This window comes from Ascaphus truei, chromosome 23 (assembly GCF_040206685.1).
Source record: "Ascaphus truei isolate aAscTru1 chromosome 23, aAscTru1.hap1, whole genome shotgun sequence".
Taxonomy (NCBI): Eukaryota; Metazoa; Chordata; class Amphibia; order Anura; family Ascaphidae; genus Ascaphus; species Ascaphus truei.
In genome coordinates, this window is record NC_134505.1 from 3,940,260 (window position 1) to 3,963,489 (window position 23,230).

General features: G+C 51.5%; 2 protein-coding genes across 7 annotated transcripts in view; both read left to right on the forward strand.

The window, feature by feature from the left end:
- Positions 1-662: 662 nt before the first annotated feature.
- The window catches only part of LOC142473217 (uncharacterized), a 43,578-nt gene continuing 21,010 nt past the window's right edge, over positions 663-23,230 (forward strand). Inside the window, exons 1-9 of the mRNA XM_075580418.1 lie at positions 663-1,282; positions 1,986-2,068; positions 2,195-2,351; positions 2,826-2,984; positions 3,728-3,853; positions 4,788-5,002; positions 5,165-5,187; positions 5,962-6,062; positions 21,713-22,528. Of these exons, the coding sequence (XP_075436533.1) occupies positions 869-1,282; positions 1,986-2,068; positions 2,195-2,351; positions 2,826-2,984; positions 3,728-3,853; positions 4,788-5,002; positions 5,165-5,187; positions 5,962-6,062; positions 21,713-22,528 (2,094 nt within the window). The 5' untranslated portion in view covers positions 663-868. The remainder of the gene's footprint in view (positions 1,283-1,985; positions 2,069-2,194; positions 2,352-2,825; positions 2,985-3,727; positions 3,854-4,787; positions 5,003-5,164; positions 5,188-5,961; positions 6,063-21,712; positions 22,529-23,230) is intronic.
- LOC142473128 (keratin, type I cytoskeletal 10-like) lies at positions 7,201-18,365 on the forward strand. 6 transcript variants are annotated; one of them, XM_075580290.1, is made up of 4 exons: positions 7,201-7,691; positions 14,360-14,643; positions 16,514-16,596; positions 18,116-18,365. In XM_075580290.1, the coding sequence occupies exons 2-4, from the start codon at positions 14,476-14,478 to the stop codon at positions 18,348-18,350; spliced, it is 486 nt and encodes a 161-aa protein (XP_075436405.1). In that variant the 5' UTR covers positions 7,201-7,691; positions 14,360-14,475; the 3' UTR covers positions 18,351-18,365. The 6 variants fall into 6 exon arrangements, with proteins under 6 accessions (XP_075436405.1, XP_075436406.1, XP_075436409.1 ...); XM_075580291.1 differs by lacking the exon at positions 7,201-7,691 and adding an exon at positions 7,851-8,059; XM_075580294.1 differs by lacking the exon at positions 7,201-7,691 and adding an exon at positions 8,115-8,275.

The window sequence follows — 23,230 nt, forward strand, 5'->3', positions numbered from 1 at the left end:
CATTTAGGGCTTGTCGCAGTGTTTAACTGCTGTAAATATTGTATATTTTTCATCCCACTAACTGTGCACGAGTGTGTTTGCAATTAAACTCCAACATTTCATTGCATCCTAACTGGGATCATTAATCATTATTTTTTATAGTTATCGCTATTATTATACAACTTGGGATATGAAATAAATAACTTTATACAGGAATACCAGAAAGGCTCATTTGAAACAATATTACACATTCATAAATTGCTATAGTGTACACAGTATTTTTATTTGATACTGAGGGAGGGTGGGGGGGGGGGAGTTGGTGATGTTCCTTGCACACGGACAGCTGGGAGAATAGCGTCAGATCTGTAATAATCACGGGCACCTACAGTATTACAGGGAATAACCATTTCAAATTGCCAGACCCCAAAAATCCCCGGGTAAAGACACAGAGAGAAGGATCGCCGACATGGAAAACAACCACGGAATATCTCCGGAAGGAGTTAGATAATCCTCAAATGCCTTAGACATTTCTCTAGTAATCCGCCGTATAATAAAAAAGCCACGTAATTATCTGCGTGACTGGCTGCTTGTCTGAATTATCACAACGAAACGGTGAGCTAACAAGCCAATTAAACTCCAAAGTACATCAAAATAAAACACTACAGCTGATTTTTTATGAAATTGAAGACATTTATCTGCCACGATCAAAAGATAGCAGGCAGCTGCCGGCGGGGTTTCTAATCTGACACCAAATGGGCCCGGTTAAATATTATTATTTTTACGCGCACTTTATATTAATCCAGGCAAGATTTACGAGCTGTTTAATGGCACGGCTGGAAAATACAGCCACAGCGCCCATCTGAAAACCCTATATATATACGCTCCGGGGATGTCATCCTGCATCCACTGGTACCTCCCGATCAGAACCCTGCTAACCCTCGTAGAGTTGGATCCACCATCCCGTACCATGTCTTGCCAGTGGAAGAGTGGAGCTGTGAAGTCCTCAGTGTGCGGCGGTGTCGGAGGCCTTAGGGTCAGTGGTCTGGCTGCAGAGTTGGCCAAGGGGTCTGAACACGTCGTTGCTGGGTGTTTCAGTGGGAACGACGGGCTGCTGTCCGGGGGGGAGAAGGAGACCATGCAGAACCTAAACGGCCGGCTGGCCTCCTATCTGAACAAGGTGCGCGCCTTAGAAGAAGCCAACGCGGACCTGGAATGTCAAATCAAGGAGTGGTATATTCAGCACCAACCGAAGAGAGTGGACTACAGTCATTATTTCCTGGTCATTGAGGAGCTCAGAAATAAGGTGAGATGCTTTATTCCATGTAGTAGGGTATATAGTTCATGTACATTATATAACACTGTATGTATATTTATATAATGTTTTACCAGGAAGTAATACATTGAGCGTTACCTCTAGTTTTCAGGTATGTCCTGGGCACAGAGTTATGGTAACAATACATGGTTACATTAAATGAACAGGGTATACATTATATACATATGTATATGTAGACATTGCATGCGCAGTTAGATATAATATATATTATGGGCGTATGTCACAGTTACAGATAATATATGTTATAGGCGTATGTAACAGTTACAGATAATATATGTTATAGGCGTATGTAACAGTTACAGATAATATATATTATAGGCGTATGTAACAGTTACAGATAATATATATTATAGGCGTATGTAACAGTTACAGACCAAGTAAAAAATGTGAGACAGCTTTAGTTATGAAAGAACTTAGCCTGGTGGCGGCTGTGAGAGTCTCCGGCAGACTGTTCCAGTTTTGGGGTGCACGGTAAGAGGAGGAGGAGCGGCCGGATACTTTGTTGAGCTTTGGGACCATGAACAGTCTTTTGGAGTCAGATCTCAGATGATAAGCGCTTCGTGTGGTAGGGGTGAGGAGCTCGTTCAGATAGACGGGTAGCTTGCCAAACTGGCACAGAGGCAAGAAAAGGTCCCAACAGAATCCAAATTCCCTGGGGTATATGTCTCCCCAGATCCTGGCTCAAAGTGCGGACGATGCCAGAGTCGTGCTGCAGGTCGAGAACGCCAAGCTGGCTGCTGACGATTTTAGGGTTAAGTAAGTATACAAAGAATTCTGCCGCAATGTCCGAGAACCCGCCGTTTTATGCCTGACCGGAACGGCTCACAATGTATCTGTGCGTTCACACGGACGTTTCGTAGACACCTTCCCGCTGCGTTTCAGGTATGAGAACGAGCTGTGCCTCCACCAGAGCGTGGAGTCGGACGTTACCGGCCTGCGCAGGGGGCTGGACGAGTTGACCTTCGCAAGGTCGAACCTGGGGCCTCAGCTGGAGAGTCTGGAGGAAGAGCTCGCTTGTCTGAAGCGTAACCACGAGGAGGTGGGTCATTTCTCCCAGACTTCCTGTCTCCCCGGAGACGCGCGCGGGGGGGGGGGGGGGAAATACGGTGAAATGCCGCGGCTTTGGGGAAGGTAAAACTCGCGGTGACCTGTGGGGGGTCCATACTTTGTATCGGACCTCCCGCTGTGTTAATGCCCAGGGGATTCCGCGGTTACATCCCCACGGTTACATCCCCGCGGTTACATCGCCATGGTTACATTGCCGCGGCTTTTCTCGGCTGCAGGGACAGTAAGTTGGGCTACGCCTGTATATATTTTTATAACAAAGATATTGGGACGTATTTTCTAAGGGGTCATCAGCCAATTGACTTGAATGGGTTCTAAGGTTTCTTCCAGCGCCGGCAGGCGTCTTATGGACCGGCTAGTAAATATGGACCGGTATATCCTTCGCCTCGCTACGTTTCGCATTGTCCGCCCGGCGACCTGACGCACTATTCTCCCACCTCCCGCGCAGGAAATGAACGCCCTGAAGGGGCAGAAAGGGGAGATTAACGTGGAGATGGACGCGGCTCCCGGAATCGACCTCAGCAAACTTCTCAGCGACATGAGAGCGCAGTACGAAGTAATGGCCGAGCAGAATCGGCAGAAAGCGGAGGACCGGTTTAATGAGAAGGTACCCACCTTCCCAACACTGCCCCCCCCTGACGGAGTAACGTAGCCATTCTCCGATTAGATGTTGTGGTAGTTTGAGTGTAGGAACCGTGCAAGAAGTCTGCCCCCTTTCTAAGCTCCTACACAGCACCTTCATCCGCTATAAACCTGACCCTCTTGTTTCACACCTGCCCTGATACCCCCCTCTAACAGTCTCTATTCTGTTACCCTAATCTGTACAGTTTCTCCTTCCCCAAACTAAGGCACGTAACTGCACATTGTTCTTTGTTGTATGCGTGTATATCGTTATCCGTATAGCCCCATCCAGGTACACAGCGCGTCACGGCAGTAACACACGTGATATAATAATATAACACAGGATGGGGAATAAGTCCTACTGACATAAAACTAACATTAGGAATAGGAGTCCCTGCCCCGAAGAGCTCACACTCTAAGTGGTAAGTGGGGGGAACGTACAGAGACAGGAGGAGGGGGTTCTGGGAAGTGCGTCTGCAGGGGGGCACGGTCAGTTCCTGCGAGATGTGCAGTATCAGCCACGGAGCTTCCCGAGGGCTTCGTTACAGGGGTGTGTTTTAAGGAAAGGTCCTAACGGTGGGTAGAGAGGGCGCCAGCCGGGTGTTGAGGGGAAGGGCGTTCCCGAGGTGCGAGGCAGTGCGGGAGACAGGATTGAAACACCAAAAGGTCATTATATCCTAACGCAGACCACATCCACCGATTTCCCCATGATTTCCCTTGTTGTTTAAGAGCACCGAGCTGAAGCGGGAGATTTCCAGTAGCAGCGAGATGGCGGAGTCCACCAGATGCCGGCTGAACGACCTGAGGCGCTCGCTGCAGGAGCTGGAGATCGAGCTTCAGGCCCAGCTCTCACTGGTAAGGTCTTTCTTCTCCCGGAACCCGGGAAACGTGAGGAAGAAGAAACCGGTCGGGTCTCGGAGGACCATCACTTTATCTGTGGAGAACTAATACTATTCTTATCCGTTATGTGTGAAGCGCCAACATACTCCGCCGCGAGGTACAAAGGGGGCACAGAGATGAGATAATTACATACACAGAGTTACATACCACGTAGGGGCAAACACGGGAATAAGGGGCAATGTTAAAACAAAAGGTAACGTGGCTGCTCGTTGTGGGATGGAGTATATATCAGGATGGAGTATGGTCCAGCCGCACGGCTGATCCCTGAGAATAGGTATCTCTCTGCCTTAGTCAATAAGGTCACGAATCGGCCTCTTTTTCCATATTTATGCAGAGACCGGTAGGAAGCCGCCTATATAAGTCTTGCACGGGGGCATTGCTTTGTTATACAGACACGGTGGGACCCGCTCACGTTCTTTGCTAGTTCTAAGTTCAACACTCACAGGACGGACATCTTATACCTTCTTGTAACCAATGTGGTCCTTTTCTCACCATCACCCATAATAATAATAATAATAATAATAATAATAATAATAATAATAATAATAGTAGTAATTATAATAGTAATAATAATAATAGTAGTAATGATAATAGTAATAATAATAACAGTAATAATAATAGTAACAGTAATAATAATAGTAATAATAATAAAAATAGTAGTAATAATAATAGTAATAATAGTAGAAATAATAATAGTAATAATAATAGTAATAATAATAATAGTAATAATAATAATAATAATAGTAATAATAATAGTAGTAGTAATAATAGTAATAATAATAATAGTAATAATAATAGTAATAATAATAATAGTAATAATAATAATAGTAATAATCATAATAGAAGTTATAATAATTGTAACAACTGGATTCATCTTGCGTTGAAACAGAAGAAGTCCCTGGAGTGCTCGCTGGCGGAGACGGAGTGCGGCTTCAGTGCGCAGCTCGCCCAGCTGCAGGCGTGTGTGGGAAGTGTGGAGGAGCAGCTGGGCCAGGTCCGGGGGGACATGGAGCGCCAGAATTCAGAGTACAACATTCTCCTGGATATCAAGACCCGTCTGGAAATGGAGATTGAGACTTACCGCCGGCTACTGGATGGGGAAGCGTAAGTAAGCGGTGTGGGGGAAACAAGCCCATATACTTCATTTTGGGGGGGGCGGGAAGTGACAAAATCTAGATGTCTCCATGGCCGACACTAGCGAGAATCTGGAGAACGCCGTATAAATGGCAAGATCTTTACTGAAATGTCCCGTTTTTGTCTTTGCAGATGGCAACAACCGCAAGTGAAAGGTATGTTTGCGCGGTGGTGTGTGTCGATTAACCAGTTACTTTTGGTAAACTAGGTGATCAGGCCACCCGTAGAGAAGGCGGAAGAAGGATATTTATATCCGATGGCGGAGAAGTAAAGCAATAATGAATATGCCCTTACCAACGTGGTCCAACAGGACGAGGAACACTCCCGATTCCAGTCGTTCTCACTCTGCCACGGGCGCACGTATCTCCGCAATATTAGGAAGAAGTGTCATCGTAGAGACAGATGGGAGGCCCCCAGTGGCCTTGTGCAAATGGTGAAGATAGTTATTTGGAACGGATCAGCTTTGCGGTCCCTAGATGGACTTTTCTCTGATAGGCGCCGAAATGTTGATCTGTTCTAAATAAATATCCTCATCATTTGCACAAGACCACAGGAGGGTCTCCCATCTGTCTGGGTGATCACCAATGTGTAGATGGTGGAGACCAATGATTACCAATGTGTAGATGGTGGAGACCAATGATCTACCAATGTGTAGATGATGGAGACCAATGAACCACCAATGTCGACTCTAGACCAATGATGATACCCAATATCTGCCACTGCCCAGACATTCATTTACCAACAATTAGAAATCCATAAATATAGTTCCCCTAGCCAGGCTTCTCTGAGACATTTGTGTGTCTGGCTCGGAATAAGTACCCCCACTTGAGGTGGTCTTCAGTAGTGTCACCAATCAAACTGCTGTGAAATGTATATTTTTTTATTGCCCCTATTGGGATTGTTAACACCTGTTTCTGTTCGCCTGGCAGAGTCCAACAAAACCCGCAAAGTGAGAACCATAGTGGAGGAGGTGGTGAACGGCAAGATTGTCTCACAGCAAGTGAATGAAACGGAGGAGAAGCTGAAATCATAAGCGGGAGAAGCCTCACGCGTTTCACGTGGGATTAGGCGACACCGACGCATTTATCTCTGTAACAATGCAAAGATCTGTTGGGAATATTCTGCTTCCTTAATGGAGTTGCTTAAAGCGACGGGGAAAAGGGGACACATCTATCTGCTTTTACTATCCAATAAACTTTATCATGCACCATATTTATGGCCTGGTCTATTCTTCTGAAGTTAATTTCGTGCGAGCGCTGTAAGTGTCCGGCACTTGATCTGACAAAGTAATATGATAATTGGGTATTTCGTATGATGTGAGTAGAGTGTGGAAGAAGTGGATGGGTGAGTGTGTTGTGGGGTGTGCTTGTGAAAAGGAGGGTGAGTGTGTGGCACGTAAGCGAGGGGGGGATGAGTGAGGGTCTCCAGAGAAGGATGCCCCGAGATTTTAAGAACCATTCAGGGGTGCCCCTGCTCAGAAAAGGTTGAGAACAACCGCTCTACCTGAACAGGTTTATACGATGATGTAATCGTCCAGTTCCCCTCTGGTCAGCCCATTCCTACAAACTGCCCGCACCCTCTGGTAAAGCTGCTAGCCTTGGGCCCTGGTCAGTGCCTCAGTCCTGGAACCTCTTGGCGTGCCTGGGTTTCTAAATGAAGTAAATATTTATGCCTCTGAGCTTCCCACAATACTGGTTGTTTGGATTAGGGACGAGGAGTGGCCCAATTCTTGACACCGGCCGTTGACATACAGTAGGAGATCCAAAAATCGGGAACTAGCTCCGTAAGACCTTGGGTAAGTCATGCCATCTCCCTACGTCCAAGGAGAAGATGGTAAACTCTCATAGCAGTGACTCCTTTTGACGGCCATTGTAACATACTCAGTATACTATATGAAGCTCCATGGTTACTTATATGAGAATAAGGGCGGCGGCTCCCCTCCGGAGACGTCGCAGCCATGTCATCGCCGCGTCACTGAACTGAAAGGAGGAGGCGTTCTCTTCCGTTCCGCACGAACGCACAACGCAACCTTCCCCTACAAAATGAGCATATAGCATATGACGTGACTACTACTTCGTGGGCCCCCCCTGGGAGAGCCACACCCCACGACGCGACACCAACGCTATCGAGCACCCAATGGGTTAAAGCCGATCAATTTGATTCGCTTCACCGCCAAGAATAAAGCCGTCGGCTACAAACAATTAGCATCCAGTACTCCAACACTGCCTTGGCAGTGGCGACGTCTCGACCCATCGTCCGGCACAGGAAGTGGTCATCGCAGGAAGGCCGAACCCCAAAGAGTAACCCAAAATACAGCCGACCTGTTCTGTACTTATTGTAATATAGGGGCTATCTATCCTATCAGCAGCTGTTCACGCAGTATATCCCAGCCCTACCATGAAATTATCTGCGACATGTCAAAGATTAGTTAAAACTGGTTAAAAAACCTGACGGGCTGCATTCCCCAACCAGACACAATTCTGACAAGCCGCATTCCTGTGGAAAGTAAACTTTCCGTGGTGTCCAGCGTGGCAGCCCTTCGAAGCAACGTGTGTACGGCTGTCGAGATTTGAAAGAAATAAGCTGACTCTCCGGGGGTCTCTTTTATGGTGGAGAACAAGACGCAGCTGGCCGTCCCACCTGGGTTCCTGGCCCTTCGGTAAGTATTGGAGACTTATCTTCTCTTGGATGGGTTACCACCAGAAACTGGTGGTCCGTAGTCCACGTGTAACCAGATACCGTAGAGTTAGATACACGGAGGGTGATGTACACAGCTCGGAAATCAGATTGACACCACGCAGGTCACTTAGAACAAATGTGTCTCAACGTCAAGGTATGATTGTCTTCGTGTCTTTGTAAAGCACCAGCATATACCACGGCGCAGTGACATCCATTGCATCAAGGAGAAGGAGTGGCTCAGTGAGTAAAGACACTGACTGGCACTGAGTGTGAAGCAGGAGAAGGAGCGGCTCAGTGAGTAAAGACACTGACTGGCACTGAGTGTGAAGCAGGAGAAGGAGCGGCTCAGTGAGTAAAGACACTGACTGGCACTGAGTGTGAAGCAGGCGAAGGAGCGGCTCAGTGAGTAAAGACACTGACTGACACTGAGTGTGAAGCAGGAGAGGGAGCGGCTCAGTGAGTAAAGACACTGACTGGCACAGAGTGTGAAGAAGGAGAAGGAGCTGCTCAGTGAGTAAAGACACTGACTGGCACTGAGTGTGAAGCAGGAGAAGGAGCGGCTCAGTGAGTAAAGACACTGACTGGCACAGAGTGTGAAGGAGGAGAAGGAGCGGCTCAGTGAGTAAAGACACTGACTGGCACTGAGTGTGAAGCAGGAGAGGGAGTGGCTCAGTGAGTAAAGACACTGAAAGGCACTGAGTGTGAAGCAGGGGAAGGAGCGGCTCAGTGAGTAAAGACACTGATTGACACTGAGTGTGAAGCAGGAGAGGGAGCGGCTCAGCGAGTAAAGACACTGACTGGCACTGAGTGTGAAGTAGGGGAGCCTGGTTCAATTCCCGGTATCGGCTCCTTGTGACCTTGGGCAAGTCACTTTATCTCCCTGTGCCTCAGGCACCAAAAACATAGATTGTAAGCTCTATGGGACAGGGACCTGTGCCTGCAAAATGTCTCTGTAAAGCGCTACGTAAAACTTGCAGCGCTATACAAGAACATGCTATTATTATCCACAGAGTGACGTACAAATAAGGACAGGATCTCCCTGAGCCAGAGAGCTTGCACTCAAGATCAAGAGGTGATACGGAACATATGGGAAGGAGTGCCTTGGAGGACGCATAAACGCAGGCGCCATGTTTTGCGAACCCGGTATCATTATTCCTCCGTGTTTTATGCATTAGAAAAAAAACCCAAAACAATTCCAGGTGTTAATTTTAACTCCGGAAATACCATCGTTTGCAGCGACCGGGTTTTATTTAATGGTTCTCTGAAACCGAGCGACGACGCGCCCAGATTTGAGGTGGAATAACTGACATTTCTTTTGAATTCGATCGTTGTCATTGACCTGGTCGATTTTGAATGTTTTTGATGGTTACAGAAGTTACTGTTTTCGAACGGCGTTCGTTTTCAACATGTTATGTTAATATTTTATCAGTTTCCCCTGTCGTGCTTTTTTTTTAAATTTACATTTTAAGGATGTCGTATTGTTCCTATCCTTCATCGGTTTTTGTTCCTTCATCATCATCGCTCCAAATTCCCCCCGTGGAATGTTTCCGGGACCTGTGAGGTGTCATGTAACCGGGGGGCAAGAATGTTAGGAACAGCTAGAGCTGTGGTTTGTCGTCCACGTAAGGCCACGTTTACAGTGATGGTGACCAATGACGTCACCCGTCGCCACTGCCGAAAGTTGCACTTTAGTTTGGAGCGACGTCGCTGGCGACAAGGCCAGTGACATCACGAAGGGGGAGCGGGCAGAGTGCAGTAGGCGCTCTGTGATTGGTGTAGAGACAGTCACACGTGGCGACTCTCTCACCAAATCAAATTTCAACGGCTTCCAAATTTTTGGCCGGTCCGCCGCCCTTACTATAAGCGCATGCGACGGATTCAATGTATTTGTTTTGCCGCGACGTCGCGTCGCTGGGCACTATAAGCGCAGCCTAAGAGTTAATCCCTGCCTGGAGGAAGGCAGGAAAGGGAACGGTTTGTCTGTCTCTCTCCGTGGCTCTGCGTACGGACCACGCATGCGCGTCCTTGACCCCTAGGAACACCAGGGAGTGCGAGCCATATCCCCGTGTCCTTGACGCCAAGGGACGCCAGATATCTATATCGACGCCTATAGATGTATATGGACTTCATACGCTGGGGTAACCAAACGTTGGCCGAGGGAAGCCCTACCCTATATATTGCTGACCTGCCTTTTTGCTGCACCTTGGCTGAGGAAAAGCCGTTTTTTTTTTTGTTGTTGCTGCACTTTGGCGTGATAAAAGCCGACATTTATTATCTCCAAAATGTCTCCCGTCTTCACCTCCCACGCCTCCCGTGGTTCAATCGCAGGTATAACTTACCTGCAAGAGAACCAGTGCCCTTCCACGGCTAACATGTGAACTTCAGACGTGGCCAGAGGGGGGGGACTTTTGTGGTCCTCACGAGGACGACCCCCCGAAATAATCAGTTTAAAGATCTTGTAACATTGTTATTGTGTCAACATGTGCAGCTGCGGGGAACTATTTCCCTGTCACTGAACATGTAACCGGAGTATATAAGATTAGAAACGCAGGCAAACCCCTCCCAAGATACACACCTGGAAGAAAGTGAAAGCGCATACGTTTGCCTCGCACATATATTCAATATTCACTGGAAATAAGCTGGTCCCGGCAGCACAAGTCCCCTGCCAAACGTGATCGTACCCGGGCGGGAAACCCCTGTTCTAGCAGCCACCATGCAGGTACTTTTATATTTAAGGATATCCCTGCTTCAGCACAGGGAGGCTCAATCAGCCCCTGCTTCAGCGCAGGGAGGCTCAATCAGCCGCTTCATCGGCACACAAGTGGATCAATCTGTCCTTGCTTCAGCATAGGTGGCTCAATCAGCCCCTGCTTCAGCGCAGGTGGCTCAATCAGCCCCTGCATCAGCACACAGGTGGATCAATCAGCCCTTGCTTCAGCAAAGGTGGCTCAATCAGCCCCTGCTTCAGCACAGAGGGGGGCTGAGCCACTGATTGAGCCCCCCCCCTGTGCTGAAAACCTGACCTGTTGTGGAGGGGGAAGCTTGAGGACTGAAGTTGAGAACCCCCTGCTTCAGCAAAGTGCGAGACATCAGCTTTCTGGCCGCAGGTTGGGGAATGTACTCATGCTAATTGGCCTCTAATATCCAAATTCTCCACGCTGTATTTAATTGAAGCAAAGGGAACACATATTCATGTCAAACACAACGAGCGCAGAATAAGCAAGTGTGTAATTAAGGGAGCGGTATTCATTTGTCGTGCTTTGTTATGTTACTATGGGCGGACCGATCTGTAATCTATATACTCTATATTCCAGGCGGCTCGATCGGGAACCGAAAAAAGAAAGTAACGATCGCAAACTTTAATTATTGCGCTCGGATACTCACGTCAAATTAGTTCTCGTTTATTTCACCTGGAAAGGATCAGAGAGTAAACAGGTTATGTTAATATACGGCCCGTTCAATGAGGACTGCTGTATGACAACGTTGTGTCTACGTTACAGGGCGTTATATATATATATTTTTTTTAATATATGTACAGAATATATATTGCTGTTACTGGCGTATAGCGACTTACCGTCAATAATGTACCACGCGCCTCCGTTTACTTAAAGCAGCTACACAGGTTTCCTCCTTGATATTACTAAGGTAGCATTGTATATTGTTGCAGCGTGCAGCTCAAGCTGCTGGGAACATTGGTGACATGTTTTCACACACAGGAAAGTGTTGCAAAGATCTCGCGCTGCTGGGGGAGGTGGGCTGAATGCCTGCTGTAGAAATGCTCAGGATGCTCAGTGTATCAAAACGCATTAAACATGGTATTAAGAGTTGAATATAAATAAATAAACAGTCACTATTAACTAATGCTGCAGAACTGATTTAGTAACAAAAAACATATAAGATTGCCCCGTTTTATTGGGAAATACAACCCCCAAAAAAGCTATTGAGAAACTGTGATGTACTAATACTTTTATGCTTCTAAAATGAATAAATGTACCCCAATTGTTTGTTTTTCTGTATTATTACTGCCCCCCCTCCTGTCCACTGCCCCCCCCCTCCTGTCCACTGTCCACCCCCTCCTGTCCAATGTCCACCCCCTCCTGTCCACTGTCCACTGCCCCCCCCTCCTGTCCACTGTCCACCCCCTCCTGTCCACTGTCCACTGCCCCCCCCTCCTGTCCACTGCCCCCCCTCCTGTCCACTGCCCCCCCTACTGTCCACTGCCCCCCCTACTGTCCACTGCCCCCCCCCTCCTGTCCACTGCCCCCCCCCCTCCTGTCCACTGCCCCCCCCCCTCCTGTCCACTGCCCCCCCCCTCCTGTCCACTGCCCCCCACCTCCTGTCCACTGCCCCCCCTCCTGTCCACTGCCCCCCCCTCCTGTCCACTGCCCCCCCCTCCTGTCCACTGCCCCCCCTCCTGTCCACTGCATCCCCCTCCTGTCCACTGCCCCCCCTCCTGTCCACTGCCCCCGCCTCCTGTCCACTGCCCCCCCCTCCTGTCCACTGCCCCCCCTCCTGTCCACTGCATCCCCCTCCTGTCCACTGCCCCCCCCCTCCTGTCCACTGCCCCCCCTTCCTGTCCACTGCCCCCCCTTCCTGTCCACTGCCCCCCCTCCCCCCTTCCCACCGCCTCCCCTCCCCCTTCCCACCGCCTCCCCTCCCCCTTCCCACCGCCTCCCCTCCCCCTTCCCACCGCCTCCCCCCCCCTTCCCACCGCCTCCCCCCCCTTCCCACCGCCTCCCCTCCCCCTTCCCACCGCCTCCCCTCCCCCCTTCCCACCACCCCCCCCCTTCCCACCGTCCCCCCCCACCACCCTCCCCACCGCCCCCCCCTTCCCACCGCCCCCCCCCCTTCCCACCCCCCCTTCCCACCGCCCCCCCCCTTCCCACCGCCCCCCCCTTCCCACCGCCCCTTCCCACCCCATCCCTTCCCACCGCCTCCCTTCCCACCGCCTCCCCACCCCCTTCCCACCCCCTTCCCACCGCCTCCCCACCCCCTTCCCACCGCCTCCCCCCCCCTTCCCACCGCCTCCCCCCTCCTTCCCACCGCCTCCCCCCCCTTCCCACCGCCTCCCCCCCCTTCCCACCGCCTCCCCCCCCCCTTCCCACCGCCTCCCCCCCCCTTCCCCCTCCGCTCCCCTTTCCCCCCCTCCGCTCCCCTTTCCCCCCCCTCCGCTCCCCTTTCCCTCCGCTCCCCTTTCCCCCCCCTCCGCTCCCCTTTCCCCCCCTCCGCTCCCCTTTCCCCCCCTCCGCTCCCTTTTCCCCCCCCTCCGCTCCCCTTTCCCCCCCTCCACCCCCCCTCCGCTCCCACAGCTTCATGCAGTGTGTGTGTGCGTGCGTCAGTCAGTGTGTGTGTGCGTCAGTCAGTGTGTGTGTGCGTCAGTCAGTGTGTGTGTGTGTGCGTCAGTCAGTGTGTGTGTTTGTCAGTCAGTCTGTGTTTGTGTGTGCGGCAGTCAGTGTGTGTGTATGTGCGGCAGTCAGTGTGTGTGTGTGTGTGCGGCAGTCAGTGTGTGTGTGCGTCAGTCAGTGTGTGTGTGCGTCAGTCAGTGTGTGTGTGCGTGTAGTCAGTGTGTGTGTCTGTGTGTGGCAGTCAGTGTGTGTGTTTGTCAGTCAGTCTGTGTTTGTGTGTGTGCGGCAGTCAGTGTGTGTGTGTGTGTGCGGCAGTCAGTGTGTGTGTGTGCGGCAGTCAGTGTGTGTGTGTGTGTGCGTCAGTCAGTGTGTGTGTGCGTCAGTCAATGTGTGTGTGTGTGTGCGTCAGTCAGTGTGTGTGCGTCAGTCAGTGTGTGTGTGTGTGTGTGCGTCAGTCAGTGTGTGTGCGTCAGTTAGTGTGTGTGTGTGTGTGTGTTTCAGACAGGCAGTTTGTGTTGCACTTCGTGTGTCAGTCAGTTTGTTGTTGTGTGCCCCCCCCTGCTTTTTCCTCTGCCCTGCCGCGAAGGGGGGGTGGGGGTGGTTATTGATAGCTGCTCGCGCTCCCGGCTTCCCGGCCTGGCCGCTGGTCTGGGGGGAGGGGGAGGTCCATACCTGCTGGCGCCACCTCGGCCGCGGGGGGGGGAGGGTGTGGTTTTTGGGCGGTGGTGATAGCTGCTGGCGCCACCCGGCTTCCAGGCCCAGCCGCGGGGGGCGGGAGGGGGGAATGATGAGGTACCTGGCTGATGGCGCTCCCAGCGGTAATATGTGAGGCGGCAGCGGCGTGTGAGAGGCGGCGGCGTCGGTTACTCGGCGGGAGGCGGCGGGAGTTTTGCGGGCGGGAGGCGGCGTGTTGAGAGGTGAGGTGGAGGAGGGGGGGCGTTTGAGGTGAGGCTGTGGTGCCGAGGAGCGGGCGCCGCTGGCCGTGGGTAGCGGTGCAGAGGCTGGGGTTTGCTGTGGGTGTGGGGGGGAGGGGGAATGTGGGGAGAGGTGAGGCGGCGGCGGCACCGAGGAGCGGGCAGCGTTGGTAGCTGTGTCGGCGGCGGGTGAGTGTGACCAATGAGGCGTGCGGGGCGGGGCTGGTCCACGGACCAATCTGATTCGCCAGAGGGTGAGTGACAGACCAACTGACCAATCAGATTGGCCTTTGGGACAGTACATACAACGTTTTCAAAAATATATATATAGATATTATAATATATATTTTAAAGAAAGAAGAATTTAATGCATTGTTGTCCCTTTCTAGATCCACTGAAACCATTCCCAAGTGACTGGACGGTGGAGGGTACAGAAAATGGAGTTCACCCTGCAAGACGCAACTTGTTCCGAGGCTGGTCCGCCATTTCCGATCCCCAAGGGACCATGAGACAGCTCAACGTCAGACTGGCGGAGTTTATGAGCCACTGTTTCCGCCTGGAAGAGTCCAACCTCCTGTTGGAAAAGACGATTGAAGAGCAGTTGGAGAACAGCGCGTCCGAAGTTTCTAACTGGAAAGACAAGGTGCAAGAGAGCAAAAGTCTTGTACACAGTGTAAGTTGTACATCGTGCCTGGCAATGAATTGCCCCCACATTGTGCAGGAAAGAAACCCCCCACCCCCCTCCCACTCTCTCTAGTTCTATAATGTCTTTCTAACGAGTGGTGCCCAAAACTGTACTCCATACTCAAGGCGAGGTCTTACTAATGCTTTGTAAAGGGGCCTCATTATGTTTACTTCCCTTCCATCCATTGCCCGTTTAATGCAAGATAAGATCTTGTTTGCCTTTGCAGCTACGGCTTGACATTGGGCACTATTGTTAAGCCTGCTGCCTACAAGCCCTCATTTTGTTACCCAGAATCCCTAGCGGCAGCGGAAGCACTGTATGCTGAGAGATCATGGGGTTTAAGACAGGACGGCAAACTGGATGTGTGACTGCACTCACGACGGGGGGGGATCCCCACGTGAAATACGCGAATGCCTCTCGTGCGTTGGCGGCTGTCGCTCCCGATTTGTGAACAAGCCTATAATGATTTTCTGATATAATTGATAGTATAGCAAAACAAGGCACGTCCCGGTATTAACATCGCCCTGAGAGAATCAAATTCACACGAGTTACACAATGTTACAAAACGGTTTTTATCTTTCGCAGACATCAATTATAGGAGAGGAGTTGCATCAGAGAGTAATTACCGTGCTAAATGGTTCTGGCGCGCTCTGCGCTGCCTTGAGACAGCCAAGAATGGGAGCGTATATTATGAGGAACTCTTACTGTCTTCCCAAAAGGAAAAGGCTTGATTTTTACGCCCTCATTCCTTGTGCAGCTCGGCCCCCTTATAACGCTGTTCTTGGGGTCCAAAGAATCACACCGCGTTATAAGCGGATGGCGTTTAGAAATAATGTACTATTGTGTGCGTTGTACAACAAAGTATTTAATATACCAATAATCGTGTTGTAAAGTATCCATAATTACGAAAAATTGGGAGCCACGCGTGCACCGCGTTATAGGCGGATCCGCGTTGTAGCGGATCGCGCTATAGCGGGGTTGAGCTGTATGTACAAACATTCAAGGTGGAAATTCAGATGGAAATGGAAATGTTTTTGTTCTTTGTGAATTAGGGCATTTATTTTATTACTTTATTATTTGTGTATGCAAAGCGTGTGACGACGTATCATTCCTCATTCTTACCTAAACCGGCAAAATGGTGGGCGCGCCTGTTATAAATCTGGCAGAATCCTGATTGTGTGCCTAACGAAATGGCCGCTTCGGTAACTCGGCAGCTGCAATGTATCCTGATATCACTACGTTAACATTGACTACTGTTGCAACTCGTAGCTCTAACTGCTGGAACACTGGCAACAAATGATCACACACAGGAAAGTGTTGCAAAATCTTGCACTGCTGGGGGAGGCGGGTTAACACCTGCTATAGACATCAACGGATGCTTTAAAACTCATTAAAAAAGGCATTAAGAGTTGAATAATTAAAATAGAATAAAGTCTATTATATAATGCTGCAGAACTGATTTATTTAAAAGAAAATATATCAGATTTAACATGTTTTGCCGCTTTTAGTAAAGATTAAAACACCTTGGGGTGTGCGTGAAGTAACACATATTTCTGTGAAACGTGCCAATTCAAGTCGGGATATCGTCTGCATCATCCGTCACATGAGCTGAAAGAGCAAGAGTGACGAGGACAAGGGACGGCTTAGCGCCCCTTAGCAGAAATGGCCCAAACGCTGGCGAAGCACACGGTCTTGTTGTCATCCACCGCGAATCTAGCGTCGCGTTCTCTGCTGTGAATAAACCGCGCGCCCGCTGTATGAATCACACATTTCAAGCGGCAGTTACCGGACGCTGAAGGTTTCGTCTCCGTGGGCTTCACATCCTCGCCATTTCTCTTTGTCACCCCCCCCCCCCCAGATCTGTGACGCGGTGATGGAAAACGCCCACCTGTACCTGGGAGTCGATCGATGCAGCGCGGATCTCGCGTCTCTCAGAGAAAGGTTTTTATTTGATTTATTTCGAACTCTTATCATTACCCTCGTTTATGTGTAAAAGCGCCGAGGGGTACCGGGCGGGACGGGGCGCGCCGATCTCCGCCGTTTGCGCGCTTCTCCGCAACAATTAAACTGGTTTGCCGCAGGGGCGGGGGAGGGTAACAACTCTTACCTTCTCACGGCGGGATCTCCACGTGCGGGCTCCCCTCGCCATAGCGGCGAAATGTCAAACGGAGTCGCGTTGCCACGACAACGGGGCGCACTGCGGCGCTGCGTTGCCATGACGACGGGACGCTGAGGGGACGCAGAAGGTAAGAGGCTCCCCCACCCCCCTGCACTGTGAGCGCTCGTGTGCCTGTCATTACCCAGAATCCCCGGCTGCAGCGGAAGCACGGTTTGCTAAGAGATAACGGGGAAGGGCAGGGTGGCGTTCTGAGACGCGTCAAGCGATCATTTTATTGGCTTAATAATGTCACATCTTTTTCAGGGTTTTGCCCCCAAAATCGCTTAGAACGGCAAAAAAGAAAAGAAATTACTATGATATATACCGTATACCCAACTATATCACAAATATTATAATTATTAATAATATTATTATTAATACTAATATAATCATTAATAATAAAATCATTAATAATACTCAGTGGTTGACAAATCACCAAAAAATCTACTCGCCACCTAGTACCACATGTGTGCTGCTTGGGCCAATATTTACTCGCCCGGGGGTTAAATCACTCGCCCGGGGCGAGCAAATGTATAGGTTTGTCGAACACTGATAATACTAATATAATCATTAATAATAACATCATTAATAATACTAATATAATCATTGTCATCATTATTTTTTTTCAGCATTATTAAAGTTATTAAACTAATTAAATTAAAGTTATTAATGATTAAAGCATTAAAGGAAATGTAAAATAACAAAATATACCGGCAGTATACATTAGACACTGGCTTGAAACACATATATATATATATTTTTTAATCAATTATTTGGCTTCACAGTGCAAAGCCGACGGGCTCTTGAAACTCATTTTATTTCTCATGTCTCCGGGCTGCAAAACGTCAGCGAAAATACTGCAAAGAAAGAAAATGCTAATAGGTTTAAAGCAGCAGTTCAAAGTTCTGTGGGGAAGATCATGTGACCAGGCAGGACGCTAGATTCAATTGGTTGACTGCTAGAGAGAGGGCGGGGCTCGAAAAGGGTGATGCCGTTTCAGAAGGGGAAGGGGATGTGACTTGGCAAATGGTTGCTGCGGGAACAAAGATGCTTGTTACATTAGAATACATAAAAAACCGTCTTTAAAATGGTTTATTTTTATTAAATGCCACAAGTATGTTCTCATAGCACAGAACTGGTTTATTCTAACAAATTCACCTTGCCTGGTCTGCAGCTGTAAAATGAATGTATTTTCTTCCATACATAGGTGTGCCCCAGTTAATACAGACATACATGAACCCCCACACCCCTATGGGATGTGGGGGTTCTTGACGCCCCTCATTTTTCCCTTTCTGATTTCAGGTACAGCAAAGAGCTTTCCGCGGGCGAGCAGGTATCCGGGAAGAACGCGCTGCTGGAGACTATGCGGGCGGAATTCGCTCAGAGCATCGCCGAGCTGGAACTCGCCGTTCGGTCCATGGAGGAAGAAGCGGACGATTTGACCACAAACCGGCAGCGGGTACAGTATGGTCACGCGTCTCCCGAAGCACCAGCGACGGGGGGTAGAGAGCAGAGAGTGGCTTGTACAGTGGGTTAGACACAGGGGTGGGGGGGGGGGGTCCATGTGGAATCCTGTAGGTCTGGACGTCAGGCATTAGAAGGTCAACTCATACTCTATAGCAGGGATGGACAACCCACGTCTTCATGGGCTACCAGCTGGTCAGGTTGTCCAATCAGTCCCTGCTTCAGCACAGGTGGCTCAATCATTATACTCTATAGCAGGGGTGGCCAACCCAAGTCCTCAAGGGCCACCCGCTGGCCAGGTTGTCCAATCAGTCCCTGATTCAGCGCAGGTGGCTCAATCCTTATACTCTGGAGCAGGGAGGGACAACCCCAGTCCTCAAGGGACACCAACTGGCCAGGTTGTCCAATCAGTCCCTGCTTCAGCACAGGTGGCTCAATCATTGGCTCAGTCGTCGACTGAGCCACTGATTGACCCATCTGTGCTGAAGCAAGGACTGATTGAGCCACCTGTGCTGAAGCAGGGACTGATTGAGCCACATGTGCTGAAGCAGGGACTGATTGAGCCACCTGTGCTGAAGCAGGGATATCCCTACTGTCTGACCTGTCTGCGTCCCTCCCCCCCCCCCCCACCCTACACACTTGTTGTTTCTCACTGAGTATGTGCATGCAAAGTGTGAAGCAGATAAGGAACGCGTTTGCGCCCCTCTGCTCGCCGTGCTCGCCCCGGGCGTGCTTGTAATGGGGAAGAGTTTCTCTCCGGCGGTGACTCTTCTGCGGACATGTTTGAGCAGACGCCCGGGGCTATCGTGCTCGGCGCCTCCTGGTGGCGTTACGGTGTTTCCCTCCTTATCACTCTCCGCTTGGAAAGATAACACGTGGAGACCTCAGCTGAAGTTCAGGACTAGGACAGCAGCCTGCGGGGCGCTCCCTGAGCGTCGGAAGCCTTGTGGGACACTTAATGCAGATCGTCACAGCTTCTCCTTCCATGCTCCCCTCCTCACCAGCTTCTCCTCCCCATGCTCCCCTCCTCACCAGCTTCTCCTCCCCATGCTCCCCTCCTCACCAGCTTCTCCTCCCCATGCTCCCCTCCTCACCAGCTTCTCCTCCCCATGCTCCCCTCCTCACCAGCTTCTCCTCCCCATGCTCCCCTCCTCACCAGCTTCTCCTCCCATGCTCCCCTCCTCACCAGCTTCTCCTTCCCATGCTCCCCTCCTCACCAGCTTCTCCTCCCCATGCTCCCTTCCTCACCAGCTTCTCCTCCCCATGCTCCCCTCCTCACCAGCTTCTCCTCCCCATGCTCCCCTCCTCACCAGCTTCTCCTCCCCATGCTCCCTCCTCACCACCTTCTCCTCCCCATGCTCCCCTCCTCACCAGCTTCTCCCCTCCCCATGCTCCCCTCCTCACCAGCTTCTCCCTGCCCATGCTCCCCTCCTCACCAGCTTCTCCTCCCCATGCTCCCCTCCTCACCAGTTTATCCCTCCCCATGCTCCCCTCCTCATCAGCTTCTCCTCCCCATGCTCCCCTCCTCACCAGTTTCTCCTCCCATGCTCCCCTCCTCACCAGCTTCTCCCTCCCCATGCTCCCCTCCTCACCAGCTTCTCCTCCCCATGCTCCCCTCCTCACCACCATCTCCTCCCCATGCTCCCCTTCTCACCAGTTTCTCCTCCACATGCTCCCCTCCTCACCAGCTTATCCCTCCCCATGCTCCCCTCCTCACCAGCTTCTCCTCCCCATGCTCCCCTTCTCACCAGCTTCTCCTCCCCATGCTCCCCTCCTCACCAGCTTCTCCCTCCCCATGCCCCGCTCCTCACCAGCTTCTCCCTCCCATGCTCCCCTCCTCACCAGCTTCTCCTCCCATGCTCCCTTCCTCACCAACTTCTCCTCCCCATGCTCCCCTCCTCACCAGCTTCTCCCTCCCCATGCTCCCCTCCTCACCAGCTTCTCCCTCCCCATGCTCCCCTCCTCACCAGCTTCTCCCTGCCCATGCTCCCCTCCTCACCAGCTTCTCCCTGCCCATGCTCCCCTCCTCACCAGCTTCTCCCTCCCCATGCTCCCCTCCTCACCAGTTTCTCCTCCCCATGCTCCCCTCCTCACCACCTTCTCCTCCCCATGCTCCCCTCCTCACCACCTTCTCCTCCCCATGCTCCCCTCCTCACCAGTTTCTCCTCCCCATGCTCCCCTCCTCACCAGCTTATCCCTCCCCATGCTCCCCTCCTCACCAGCTTCTCCTCCCATGCTCCCCTCCTCACCAGCTTCTCCTCCCCATGCTCCCCTCCTCACAAGCTTCTCCCTCCCCATGCCCCGCTCCTCACCAGCTTCTCCCGCCCCATGCTCCCTCCTCACCAGCTTCTCCCTCCCCATGCTCCCCTCCTCACCATCTCTCCTCCCCATGCTCCCTTCCTCACCAACTTCTCCTCCCATGCTCCCCTCCTCACCAGCTTCTCCCTCCCCATGCTCCCCTCCTCACCAGCTTCTCCCTCCCCATGCTCCCCTCCTCACCAGCTTCTCCCTGCCCATGCTCCCCTCCTCACCAGCTTCTCCCACCCCATGCTCCCCTCCTCACAGCTTCTCCTCCCCATGCTCCCCTCCTCACCAGCTTCTCCTCCCCATGCTCCCCTCCTCACCAGCTTCTCCCTCCCCATGCTCCCCTCCTCACCAGCTTCTCTCCCCATGCTCCCCTCCTCACCAGCTTCTCCCTCCCCATGCTCCCCTCCTCACCAGCTTCTCCTCCCCATGCTCCCCTCCTCACCAGCTTCTCCTCCCCATGCTCCCCTCCTCACCAACTTCTCCTCCCCATGCTCCCCTCCTCACCAGCTTCTCCCTCCCCATGCTCCCTCCTCACCAACTTCTCCTAACCATGCTTAGCAGGCGTGGCACATGCAAAGCGCTGAGCAGGGACGTGGCACATGCAAAGCGCTGAGCAGGGACGTGGCACTTGCAAAGCGCTGAGCAGGGACGTGGCACGTGCAAGTGCTGAGCAGGGACGTGCACGTGCAAAGCGCTGAGCAGGGACGTGGCACGTGCAAGCGCGGAGCAGGGACGTGGCACATGCAAAGCGCGCAAGCTCTTTATCTGCGCGTCAAATATCTGTGTTATTCTAATGGTTCTTTCCCTCTGTGGGTACCGTTCTGTGGGTTCCATCCTGCGTGTTCCGTCCTGCGGGTACCGTCCTCCGGGTACCGTTCTGTGGGTTCCGGTCTGCGGGTACCGTTCTGTGGATACTAGTCTGCGGGTACCGTTCTGTGGGTACCAATCTGTGGGTACTGTTCTGTGGGTACCAGTCTGCGGGTACCGTTCTGTGGGTACCGGTCTGCGGGTACCGTTCTGTGGGTACTGTTCTGTGGGTACCAGTCTGCGGGTACCGTCCTGCGTGTTCCGTCCTGCGGGTACCATCCTGCGGGTACCGTTTTGTGGGTACTGTTCTGTGGGTACCAGACTGCGGGTACGGTCCTGCGGTACGGTCCTGCGGGTTCCATCCTGCGGGTACTGTCCTCCGGGTACCGTTCTGTGGGAACCGTCCTCTGGGTACTGTCCTCCGGGTACCGTTCTGTGGGTACCAGTCTGTGGGTACCGGTCTGCGGGTACCGTCTGTGGGTACCATTCTGTGGGTACCAGTCTGTGGGTACCGGTCTGCGGGTACCGTTCTGTGGGTACCGGTCTGTGGGTTCCGGTCTGTGGGTACCGTTCTGCGGGTACCGTTCTGCGGGTACCGGTCTGTGGGTACCAGTCTGTGGGTACCCAGTCTGTGGGTACCAGTCTGCGGGTACCGTTCTGCGGGTACCAGTCTGCGGGTACCGTTCTGCGGGTACCAGTCTGCGGGTTCCGTCCTGCGGGTACCGTTCTGCGGGTACCGTTCTGTGGGTACCGGTTCTGTGGGTACCAGTCTGCGGGTACCGTCCTGCGGGTACCGTTCTGCGGGTACCGTTCTGCGGGTACCGTTCTGCTGGTACAGTTCTGTGGGTACCGTTCTGTGGGTACCAGTCTGCGGGTTCCGTCCTGCGGGTACCGTCCTGCGGTACCGTTCTGCGGGTACCAGTCTGCGGGTTCCGTCTGCGGTACCGTTCTGCGGGTACCGTTTTGCGGGTACCGTTCTGTGGGTACCAGTCTGCGGGTTCCGTCCTGAGGGTACCGTTCTGCGGGTACCAGTCTGCGGGTTCCGTCCTGCGGGTACGTTCTGCGGGTACCAGTCTGCGGGTACCAGTCCTGCGGGTACCGATCTGTGGGTACCAGTCTGCGGGTTCCGTCCTGCGGGTACCGTTCTGGCGGGTTCCGGTCTGCGTGACTCCCTTCACATTTCCGTACTGCAAAACACAAGTCTCATCCCAAATCCAATGACATTTCTACCAGAGTTCTGCAACATCGTAAGAGTTATATCTGTAATGATCCCGTGTGGGGAAGAGAACTGTGTGTCTATAACACAAACTGTGTGTCTATAACACAAACTGTGTATCTATAACACAAACTGTGTGTCTATAACACAAACTGTGTGTCTATAACACAAACTGTGTATCTATAACACAAACTGTGTGTCTATAACACAAACTGTGTGTCTATAACACAAACTGTGTATCTATAACACAAACTGTGTGTCTATAACACAAACTGTGTGTCTATAACACAAACTGTGTATCTATAACACAAACTGTGTGTCTATAACACAAACTGTGTGTCTATACACAAACTGTGTATCTATAACACAAACTGTGTGTCTATAACACAAACTGTGTATCTATAACACAAACTGTGTGTCTATAACACAAACTGTGTGTCTATAACACAAACTGTGTGTCTATAACACAAACTGTGTGTCTATAACACAAACTGTGTATCTATAACACAAACTGTGTTCTATAACACAAACTGTGTGTCTATAACACAAACTGTGTATCTATAACACAAACTGTGTGTCTATAACACAAACTGTGTGTCTATAACACAAACTGTGTATCTATA